Below are 12,464 nucleotides of genomic sequence, written 5' to 3'. Positions count from 1 at the left end.
TGTTCCAAACAGGAAGTACCTGCCAAAATCTTGTAGACTTCTACTGAGAAATAAGCACCTATTACTCAGTCCTTATACTTGTCAGAATCACCATTCATGCTCTCCTTTTTTAACATGTTCTTGCTAATCCTATTTAACTTTTTTTCTTTATTGCAAGTTATTCAAGTAATAAACTGACCAATCAGATGCCTCAATAAAAGCATTGGGCCCACTGGCCCCCACATCCAGCGTTTGAAATGTTTGACTGATTCTCCCAAACAAGCTTTCAGTGTGGTCATCAAGGAGTCAGGGACTCAGCTTTGGGCATGTGGCTTTTTAAGTGACTCGGTTAAAGGGTAGAAAAAAGATTCAAGATGGCCGCTGTATGGATTTTTTGTCCTGAACTTCCATCCATTTACTTAACCCGCTGGGGCCGCGGTGTTGCCACTGTCCCGGTTACTGTTGGGCAAAGGCAAGATACACCCTGAACAGGTCACCACAGAGCCCATGGAGCTAAATCGTTTGAGCTGACTATGCTAGCTAGCCGCCTGGTGGACAGAGGAGCGAGCTAGCAAGCTCTGCACAGTCCGACAGAGCTAGCGAGTGCTGCTGCCCAAGGGTTGGAATTGTGGCCAAGCTCGCCCGTGATTAGTGAGAGTGGCTGCCTTAGAAATGTTGACTTAGACTGACTCCAACCAATCCCTGCTCACTTTCATCGTCTGGTTCTAACATGGTGGCATCCGTAGCGCGAAAAAAAAGGCATCTAATTTGACATCATTTAGTTGAAGCCGGAAGTAAGGCCTTTTCTTTGGTCACTCATCCAGTTCTCTTAATGGTCACGACTGGTAACATACTGGTGCAGTTGGGCTGTGCTCCTGACCACGTCCCGTTAGCCTGGCACAACCGGGTGGTGGGACCAGTGAGGATGTAGCCCTCCATGCAGGAGTAGATTACAGAGTGAGAGAAAGTCATTCCATCCAGGCGAAAGACTCTGCCATTGCTTGGAGTGCCAGGATTACCACACTGAACAGCTGCAGGAGACAACAGAGAATAAAAGAGAAAAAGCTTTTTGTAGCCGAACATTTTTGCTCAAAGAGAGACACCTGTGGAAAAGATCTTGTGGATCTTAGGGAAGGATAGACTAGGATTAGTTCAGATTTCTCCTCTCACGTTTGCAGAAGGGCTGTGTTCCAGACCAGGTCCCATTGGGGAAGCACATCCTCTCAGAGGAACCAATGAGTTCATAGCCTTCTGAGCAGGTGAAATACACTTTTGAGCGAATCTTGAAATCTGTCTGTTCCCTTGAACCTTGTGCAGGAATACCAGGATCACCGCAAGAGCCGGCAATATCTCCTACAGAAATGAAGCAGAGAGACAGACATACATTCCAGTAAGTTATGATTCAAGAATGGAGGGTTATAATGATAAAAATGTTTATACAAGCCAACACTACTTTGCAGTTAGACTCTAATTGCACAGGAATCTTTAGCATTTTTTTTATTTGTTTCAACTTTATATATTTGGATATTGTTCAAGTTTCAAATATGTTTTACAAGTTGTGCAAACTGTCAGGAGTGCATCACAGCATGGTTTCTTTATTCATGAGAAAGATTATGATTTGACTTCTGATTTCAGATGTGGTTCCTGCTGATCAGCGGAGCAGTGATTATTTTCACCCCCAGATTAACATCTTTGCCTAACACGGACACGCTTTATTTTCAACTGCCAGCACAAAAGGGGAACAGAATGCTGATTGGTACCATGGCAGCGGGATAACGGTGGCAAGCAAACTGTGCACTATCCCCAGATAAGGCCCACAGAAGGGGATTCAAAAGAGATAGAAAAAAATAATTTAATTAACTTAGTTACAGTGTTCACAAACACCAATGTCGGACACTGCTGGCCTCAATGAGTACGGTAAAGTGAATAGGAAAATAGGAACAAGTGTAGTTTGTGTCAGAGGGTCAATTTAAGAACTTAAAGGTGGTTATGAAACGTGGATTTAGCTTATGTTATTCACACTGGACATACAGAGAGGGGCTTCTTCTTCATTGTCTTCCTTTAGTGTTTACTAGCGCATGTCCACCACCTACAGTTGGAAATGATTTGATGAAAGAGGTTGTCTTTCACCGCTCTATTCCGATATATATTACTATATGTAAAAGACTCTGTGTCATATAATTCCAGCCAGGCACAAACCCGATTATTAATTTCTCCTACCGGATCAATTTTCAAACAATTGTCACTTCTGCATATTAAAATTAATGCCATCTATATATCACTCCCACATCAGAGTCCCTGATTGGTCAAAGTTCTGTTTGGTTTAACTTGCAACGCAAGTTCAATGACCACCCATTTTGTAAGTACAGCCCAACCATGTGGTGATCAGAAACTGGTAGTTTTCCAAAATTAAACTTTCTTTGGAATCAGAAAATACAAAAGTGGAAAGAATCAAAGCTAGCTTATGCATTTTTCCCTGTCTGTGGCCCTCAGACTGGTACCGGTTCACGGGTTGGGGACCCCTTAATTTAATGGAAACAGCTAGCATGATGAAAAGCGACAAGGTGGGGACACCCAAAACATCACAAAGCAAAATGTTAAGAAAAGCCATCAGAGCAAGAATAGTTATTCTGCCAAATGACTGAGTATTAGCTGTTTATTTCTCAATAGGAGTCTATGGGATTTTGGCTTCTTGGAGCCAGTGGGTACGTCCTGTTTGTGACTTAGTGGTCAGTTCAGTTCTTACAGTCAATGGCAATGACCTTAAAAGACTACAGTCAAATATGACAGGGCTGTTTTTTAATTTACATTTCAGACATTGATAAAAATCATGCTAGAAAGTATGTGAAAAGTGAATGGAGCCATTCTTAAAACCTAATGATTTTCTTTTTTGTATTCTTTTCATTTACAAAACATTAGTAGAGTCTGTCAAAATTCAAAATTAATTTGATTTAGATTTTAATTCAATTAAAATAACTGTTTAACACGGTGAATTGATTGATTCATTTATCAAAATCCATCCAAAACTGTTTTTTTATTTTCATAAAGAGAGTTTTCACACGATTACTGATTCAAAATGAAACAATAGAACTGTCATGAGTAAAATGTATAAAGGCTTAATTAAAAATGAAAAGAAAGAATTTACTACCTTTAATAAAAAAAAAAAACATAAAAATTGATTCATTGAATTAATAAAAAAATTATAAATTTTTTCCTCGTATTTTAACCCAGCCCTAAATAATTGCTTTCTGGAGAAAGAGAACACTGCAGTTTAATTCAGTTAACATTCATGTGGTATTCAAGTGCTAAGTGGCATTTTACAAATAGCAAGAGAGTGAACACATTAAGTTGTTGACAAGTGACATATGCTCCCCCTAGGGCTGCATATGTGCATGTTTGCTGATGGGTAGTCGGATGGCAGTGTGTGTGTGTGAGCGTATGTATGATTCCTCCTCTGCCCTTGTAGGGCTGCCTCTTCAGCAAATTTTGTCTAACGTACAAAGAATCCAAAGAGTGCACACACACCTTTGCACACAAACACGCACGCAGCACACGAATGCCTCGCCCTGGTCTAATATATTACCGTCCAACCATTTCTGGCCTGTACTGCCCATTTCATTAATGGATTGAAATTTGCATTAGGTTATGTGTGCATATGATTAATGCCAAAACATGATTAATTTCTGTTAGTTTCAGATCACTAACTCCATTTTAGACTAATTTAATTGAAGTTTTAAACAACATCTAATCAGTATTTTACATTGTAGATTAATACAGATCTTTGTGGGTTACTAGTAGGTTAGTTAAAGGAATCCTTCTCTATCATCAGTCCTCTAAACATCTTCCTGTGAAAGTAAGCCTTTAAATCTGTCCAGAAATAGACTCACAGTGTTGCTTATGTTACTCTAGTAATTTTGTCAACATGCAGTTCTTATACAATAAGAAATATTTTAAAGTTTTCCTGATTTAGCACTTAGTAATCGCAAGACCTGTGATGCCACATTTCTGCCCCAAAATCATAAATTTAACAAATTATTATTCAAATCTCACCCTTTAACACCTAAGATGTCACCGGCGACAGCTAAAAAACTTAAGGTATTTGTTGTACTGTAACTCGTAGACTGCTTACGAGGAGATCCTGGTCACCGCAAGAGGGTGCCAGAATTAATCTGTAGCTAGAAGTGGAAATTATAACTTTATCCGGTTGCATAAGCGGAAATTTCCTAAACTTTAGGAGACCCTTTCAAAATTATATTTTAAAAACCTTTTCGTAACAATTAACTTTTACGCCTTTGAATGTGAATAAACTGTAACTGTTTTTTCCCAGTGAATCAGATGATTCTTTGTTAAAGAATCCGCTGGGCTTACTGTATTTTCTGCTCTACAGGACACACTGAACTGTAAAGCAACACAAAAGAGTCAGAAATAAGTCACTCCATTCAAAGTAGCTCTAGATATTGTTTGCAACACGTTAGCCATGTTAGCATATTCATAATACTTGTAACTTCCAACCTTGTTCGCAACACATAAAAAACCAAACTACGGCCCAATCCAAACTCTTCCCTTCTCCCTTCCCCCCATTTGAAGTGTCATCTGAAGTGCAAGTGGTGTCCGAACATTTTTAATATCCTCCCCTCAGAGTGGAGGGATACAGACCACTCCCTCGCGAGGGGGTTCCACGTCACGCTATGCCTTTGAGGAGAAGGGCTTTTCTTCACGTGGGTGCGCTCTGAAGTTTACATTTAGATGTAAGTGGGGACTTTTTCTTTTAGCATGATCTTTTTAAAGTTACAAAACTGCTGTTGTTATGTACATTCGAGCACTGGAAGCTCGGCGCTAGCGCTAGCTGACCGGCAACTGTTGGTAAGGTCATCGAGTGGAAGTGACAGCCGAATTCTGAAACCCTATTTTTTCATAACTCTCTGTTTGGAGGGCTAAATGTAGGGGTAGGGAGAAGGGAAGAGTTTGGAATGGGCCTAGAAATTCTTTGTAACACGCTAAACTTTAGTCATGTGGGCATATTTATAATATGTGTGACCTCCAATCTGGTTCGCAACACGTAAAAGTACATACTACAATTAAAACAAATGTTACAGTGATTACACTAACTCCCAACCTTATTAGCAACACCAATAAAAAAAACGCTCTGACACCATTACATGTTAGCTGCGTTAGCATATTCACAAAAACACCCTTCTTGTTTGAAACATGTAAAAAAAAAACACTGATACGCACAAACAACTGTTACTGTGACTACGCTAACTCTCAACCATGCTAGTAACATGTAAAAAAAAAAAAAAAACGTCCGACGCCGCTACAAATTAGCTGCTTTAGCGCTAATTATACATTAATGTAAATATATATACAAATCCCTACATATGTCACTTTAGGTTATAAGCCGGCCAGTAACATAAAAAAAAAAAATTGGGGCTTTTAAGTGGGCCTTGTAGTATGAAACATACCTTGCATTGCTTATGTAAATGCTAAAGCTACATTGGAGCTAAAGTTCCAGAGTTAAAGAGTTAAAAAAAAAACAAAATCTCACGGCAACTAAAAAAAAAAGAAAATCAAAAGGAAATGAAGTTAAATGTAAAAGTGATAAAACTAAACACTGATGTGATATATATTATCTGTGTCGTCATAAAAATCTTAAACAGTAGTTATTTTCCTCCTTTACTGAATTTTACAGTGATTTATTCAAGTCCAAGTCAAATATAGCTGTATAAAGCAATTGCTCTCAGTTATCACGAGCAGAATCACAGAGCAAGCCTGGGTTGAACCCTTAACTCTGCAGGGCTTTGGTGCAGAGCTGCCAGGTAAAACTATGAATCACTTCTTAATCATTTTCCAAACTATTACCCTCCATTGCCCCCTACCTTCCCCAGGCAATCTCTGTAAATAACTATGCATTCGTAGATAAGTTGTCTGAATTGCATTCTCACCCGGCTTGTTATATAAGAAAGCAGGTGGGAGCCTGTCAGTCTGTTGAGCCGTAATCATAACCCCAGCCAGCCAACAACGAACCACATAACCCAAGGTGTTTGCTTATGTGATGGATCTGAACTATTCCTGTCTGCAGACACCTTCAAGCTTATGTGATGTACAAGATAGTCTGTAAGAAAATAATGGACCTACAGAACCATGACATCAGTTGATTTCCTGTGATACAAAATGAACTGCAACTGCTTTAAAATCTTTTAATCATGCACAGAAAAAAATAGCCACCAAAAGACCTGCCATAGAAATGTAACGTCAGACAAAAAAACGACTTTTATTCATTAACTTACTTGTGTGTACCTTTCCTTATAAAGGTTCTTGGCCAGTACAAATGTTTAAAAGAGGACGTATGGATAAAAATCTACAAAACTAGAACTCCTATCTATCCCTTTGACATTGTGTATTCAACAGAGAGGTTGGGAAAGTTACCGGAGCAGAAGGGCATGGGAAAACTCCACATCCCATTGAGCTGACATGTCCGGGATGATTCCCCCTTCAGTTGTCTCCCGCCCAGACAGGAGTATCGAACTGTTGAACCAAAAGTAAACTTATCTCCACTCAGCGCTCCGTTAGGGGGGGAGCCAGGATGACCGCAATCTACAACTAGACATCGAAAGAGATAAAGGAAGGAGAGACAACCAGGTCATTTTGACTCTGAAATCCTGTCAATGAGATAGCTGCCAAGAATTGAAGAGACAAAAGTGTGTTCTTTGTAGCTCGGATACAAACCTATGCATTCTGGTAAGGGTTTGTCCCATTGTCCGGTGGGTTGGCAGGTCAGTACAGGTGATCCGAACAGGTAATACCCGGGGTTACAGTCGTAGAACACCACCGTGCCGAAGGTGAAGTTCCCATGTTCTATTTTACTCTGTCGAATGGAGTTGGCTGGGATACCAGGGTCAGAGCAATTGACCACTGCACAAAAAGAAGCACAAAAACAGATGCACACAAATAGACGAAGAGAAGACAGGAAAAATGCATGTGTTATTTGGCATAAACCAGAGAGGGTCATTTCTCTTCCCCTCCCTTTTTTTTTTTTTTTCTTTGCAGTGTTTTGCATTTCTAATCCATTTCCGTGTGGTAATGGAGGGCAAACTAAGAAGGATGTGGTGAAAAAGGGAAGAAATCAATGGAGCTGGAGTTTTAAAGGGTAAACGCGGGAGTGATGATATTATGAGGCAGGTTGGTCTATAGGATCCGGCACCCTGCTTTAGGGCTTGTTGTAATTATGCGCCTCGATTTTACTCAGTTCATTGGCACCTCATTCTTTTAACCGCGTTGAATGGCGCTGATTTGCATATAGACCCAAATGCAAATGGAGAACATGGTGCAAACAAAAACAGTAAATTTAAAGTAAAAATGTACCCCCAAGCTTTATTAAAGATCCACTCTGATTATGTTTTGAGCTATTTAAAATGTTTTCCCAGTGTTCTTTTAATTCTAATTATGTATTTAGGATATAGTTTCTGCAGAGCGGCACAAATTAGTACCGCCCTTCCACTCGCCGTTTTTGTCTATTCCTGATTCACAATGATTTAAATAAAGAAACACTCAGAAATGCAAATTTAAGCTTAATTTTCTTAAAATATGTCCTCCATTGTAAGAAAAATGCCACAAGAATATGTATAAAACACCATAAACCAAATTTTATCAGAGTGGGTCTTTAAGAGAAGACTTGTATTAAAGGACTTTTATTATTTTATTAAAGCTTTTAACAGAAAAAAATGATAAAGATAAAGAAGAAGTTTAACAGTTCAACACAAACTAAATCAAAAGAAAATATTTATATAAAATTGGAGCTGGTGGAACAACAAAAGCTTGGGGTAAAGACAGTAAAGTTTTAGGGTGATGTCAAAAGTTAGGGAGAAAAAAAGTTAGGGGTGAATACACTCAACTTTTCTCCCCACCTTTACACGTAGGAGGCGGGTGGTTCCACTGGCGGGTGGCCAGACATTGAGCATGTGCGAGGCCCTCCATCTCATAACCCCGATTACAAACAAAGCTGACCACATTGTTGAGGTTGAAGCCATTTCCCACCGTGCGACCATATATGGGACTTCCTGGATGCCCACAACTGATGGCTAAAAAAGAAAAAATAAATACAGAGAAATTAGGTACATATACTGTATTTTACAAACTATAAAGCCCAATAAAAATGCGTTTCAAAAATAAAACAATGTGCCTTATAATCTGATGTTGAAGTCATTATGAAGGGTACACAGCGCTCTCTTATAATGTTTGGTTGGGTTATATTAAGAATACACTAATGCAGCTAACGTGTAGCGCCATCGGACTTTGTTTTATATGTGTTAGTTACAAAGTGAGGAGTTAAGGTAATTTTAGTGTTATCAGCCTGTTCTATTACATGTTGCAAACAAAGTTGGGTTTTATTTAGAATATGCTAACAAGGCTAACGTGTAGTGGTGTCGGAATGTGTTTTTCTTTTTTTTTTATATGTTACGAACAAGGTTGGGAGCTAATATTTGGAGTTAACGTAATGTTAGTGTTATCGGCCTGATCTTTTAAATGTTACAAACAAGGTTGAGCTTTATTGTGAATATGCTAACACGGCTAACATGTAGCGTTGTCGGTTTGTGGTTTTTTTACATGCTACTAACATGATTGGGAGCTAACATTTAGAGTTAACATAATATTAGCATTATTGACCCGTTCTTTTATGTGTTGCAAACAAGGTTGGGCTTTATTGGGAATATGCCAACACAGCTAATTTTTTTTTCACGAGTTACAAACAATGTTGGGGGTTAGCATAGTCACAGTAACTTTTGTTTTAGCATGTTGCAAACAGGGTTGGGTGTTACAGGTATTGTGTATACGCTAACAAGGCTAATACTTCTAACATGGCTAATGTGTAGCATGTTAAAACCAGTTCTACTAAATGACATACTTATTTCTAACTCCTTTTCTCTCGTCTTATAGTTTGAAGCTCCTGCTTTATGACATAATTTCAAAAATAAATCTTTCATAGACGCGCCTTATAATCTGGTGTGCCATATTGTCCAAAAATATGATAATACCTTTCATAAAAATATGTTTCACAGAAACTGTATGCAGAAAATACAAAATGTTATTAAATTCTGTTGTATTTTTAATTTCAAAAATATAATAATGCAATTTATTTTGGAATATGACAAATTTAAAAGTTTTTTTTAATGTTTGCAATTATTTAAGATAAATATATCCCACTGAACTTTTCAAAAATTTTCAGCCTACACTTAATTCCTATATGTTACTAGTGAAAACACTACTTCCTGTGTAGATATGCTTTGACAGGAAGTAAAATACCAACCAACTGCTGCTTTTTTCCAGACAAATCTGTAAACATGACCAGCATGTCACAAACTTGAAATAACTTCCTTTTTTGTTTTCCCATCGCCAATCTTTTTAAAATGTATCGTGTGTTTAACGTGCTGCTGTGGTGTGTTTTAGACATGCCAGTGATTTAGCTGTCCCTGTGGCAACAGCACTGCTTCATTAGTCACTGCGACATCAGGGCAGCTCACCACTGCTGTGATTTAGGTGCAACCCTGAAAAATGCTTTCCATGACTCTTTGCATTTTTTTTTCCCTGCTCATTAAATTGCTTGTCATTTCACATTTCTCAGTTATAAAAAAACAAAAACACAAAAAATCTCATAGAACATATATTCTTTTTCTTCTTTTTAAACCACAAGAGGCACACAGTTGGACCAAGTATCTACAGTATCTTTCTTTTAGGCTTATATAAATATTTATAAGAATGACAGATGGCGATAAAGACAGCTGGAAGCCCAATTTGTAGTCGTTATTTTGGAGATAGCAGGCCGTGCTATATTTTGTCCTCAGTTTGCTATTGTGCCTCTTTGCCTTTTTTTAACTTCATTGAAGCTTCTCATGGCGTTCATCTGATGTTTGTTTAAACAGGCAGTTTATGGTTCCTGTCAGACCTTCTCTTTCATCTGTCTCTCAAACTGTCCAGCTTAAGTTCATTGAAGAGAAGCAATAAAGGAGTCCAAGTTAAAAGGAGCCTCAAAACGTGGAGGGAGCAGAGAGAAGAAAGTAGGCGCATGAAGATGATAGCAGTGGTTCGAAAAAGGAACAGCTCAAACTATGTTCACACTGGCCTCAGAAAAAGGTGTTCAAGTGGCCACTTTCAATTAAAAGTCTGTGTAAATTTTACATTTCAGGCTTTGAAACTCGGATTCAACTTTCAACAACTGTTTTCGGACTCTATGTGCGCGTACATTTAATGTGTGTTGAATGTTAAACCAGGTTCAACTTTGACCAGAGACTCGGATTTGGTAGTCAGTCACGCAAGGATGGTGTCCCCTTTCATTCACAGAAGTGCCAACCGTTGGAAAATTGATCATGAAGGAGAAATGAATAATTGGAGTTTGAAATATGATACCAAGTCTTTTATATGACTAGAGCTGAGAAAAGAAAAAAGCCTGGAGCAAGATTTGCACCACTTTGACCTTTTGCACCAATCCTCTTCTAACTGTAGGAGCACTAGTATTGGGTAGAAACAATCCAGTATGAACACCATATGCTAAACGCGCCTTCAAGAATGTGCATTTAGCATTTTTTTTAAAAAGAACTCACATGCCAGGTGTGAACTTTGACTGCCTATTTGAAACAAGAGGACCTGGTGGCAGACAAGATGGCGGCTGAAAATCATTAACAGGAAGCAGAAATTCCACAAGATTTCAGGGTTGTAGACACTTTTATTAAAACTTATTTTTAGTGGTCAGGTTTAGATTTAAATGTTTCAAAAGAGGGTAAACACCTTATTAAAGAATTTTAACAAAATCGTTTAGATTTGTGAAACTGTTAGGACTTTTCTTTGGAGCTTTAGCTTCAGTCCAGACCAGTGTTTACGTTTGACCACGGTTAGCTTCAACCCTTTACTTGATCAACATGAATCAGCTCTGTTGCAGAGAAAAGCTCATTTGAACCAAAATAAAATTGACTTATATTAGTAATGTGTTGCACATTGGTGAAAAGCCCTGTAACTTTTGTGCTATCCTAGCCATGCTCCCATTAAGAGTGGGGTCATCTGGAAGGCAGCGCTCTGAACTTTTTTTTCAAGGATTTTTTTATTTTTATTTTAACTGGTGTCTGTGGTAGACATAAAATCCTGTCCACCTTTGTCATGGGAGAGATCACACATCAATGTAAGGGTGGGGTCATCTGGACCCCATAAGAGTGCACAAGGTTTAAAAGTGTTGGTTACCAGCATAAAACCGCTTTTCTCTGCAGGTCCACTAATTCAGCTTGATCGTGGAAGGAGCTACAGTATGTCAAATAGCATTCGTAGGTTTTGACAGAAAGGTGGTAAAGATTCAAACATTAAAACAAAAAAGTATCTATAGGGTCATTGCTTATATTAGTTTTTTTTTGGTGAAAAAAAGTATTTTTTTGACCGAAATGTACGGCAGGTGGTGGCAGAAAGTGGAGGGATTATGATGTTACTGTCTTGGACTTTTGTCCAGTTAATGATTTTTCAGCCGCCATCTTTTCTGCCACTCGACTCAGGAGAACTGGACTGACTGACTCCTCGTGTTCCAAACAGGAAGACCCACTGATCTCAAAAACCTGAAATACCAGACTTTTTTTGAGAAATGAACAGCTTTACTAAGTAATTATATTTGTCAAAATAATAATAATTTGTTCTACTACCTTTCTTTTTAAATATTGTCTTAGTATTTTTTTCATATTTTTGCTGAAGTGCAAGTAATTTAAGTGATAAGTTGACTAGAGCTGTGTTAAAAAATTGATTAATCGATTTGAATCGATTTAAGCTTAATAGATCAATAATCGATTCGCAAAAGATATAATAGATATCGATTTAGCACACAAAGCTAAAATATGCTAGCTTGATGCTAACGTTCAATAGAATTTCCCATAGGATGGCTAATGCTAAAGATCGGTTGACCAAAAAATAAAATACAATGGTGACTAAATGAACATCTTAATTTACTTATAGGCATTCATTTTTCAAACTCTTTTAATGAAACAATTTTAAAAGTAACTATTTGTGGCCTAAAACTTTGTTTTTTTCCCCTCATACTGTTGTCTTCTTCTTGAATAAAGTGTACTTCTATAGCGCAATCGCCACCTAGTGGCCAAACTGAAACGCCCTCCAGGAGAAGCAGCACTGTTTACAATGTTAATGATCGGAATATTTTTGTTAGAACTAAATTTTATAATATGTAAAACTGTGTCAGATTAATATAAATATATTGAAATTAAATAATAGAGTTTTAATATATTTCTAAACAAATGTGTTTAAATTTGTTTCTATGCTCAATCGGTCCAGTTCTCATATACAGACAATGGTGTGAACGTAGTGAAAAGTGAGGAGAGCAAAATCCAGATGATAAACACAACAGATAACAGAGGATGCAGAAGCCAAAGGAACTTGATCGGCAGGAACCTGAAGTTTCTTTGCACGCCAACGACACAAATTTATCTGACATTGTCAGCATGCCC

At 38.0% G+C, this 12,464-nt stretch overlaps 1 protein-coding gene across 1 annotated transcript in view; it reads right to left on the bottom strand.

Moving 5' to 3' along the window:
• csmd3b (CUB and Sushi multiple domains 3b) overlaps window positions 1–12,464 on the bottom strand; it is a gene marked incomplete in the record, with an annotated part of 423,353 nt that overhangs the window by 24,504 nt on the left and 386,385 nt on the right. Inside the window, 5 exon segments of the mRNA XM_024295326.2 lie at window positions 834–1,010; window positions 1,150–1,332; window positions 6,406–6,579; window positions 6,706–6,891; window positions 7,884–8,057. Coding sequence (XP_024151094.1) covers window positions 834–1,010; window positions 1,150–1,332; window positions 6,406–6,579; window positions 6,706–6,891; window positions 7,884–8,057 — 894 coding nt within the window.

This window comes from Oryzias melastigma, linkage group LG11, assembly GCF_002922805.2.
Source record: "Oryzias melastigma strain HK-1 linkage group LG11, ASM292280v2, whole genome shotgun sequence".
In the NCBI taxonomy this organism is placed as follows: domain Eukaryota; kingdom Metazoa; phylum Chordata; class Actinopteri; order Beloniformes; family Adrianichthyidae; genus Oryzias; species Oryzias melastigma.
This window is presented reverse-complemented; position numbering and strand designations above follow the sequence as displayed.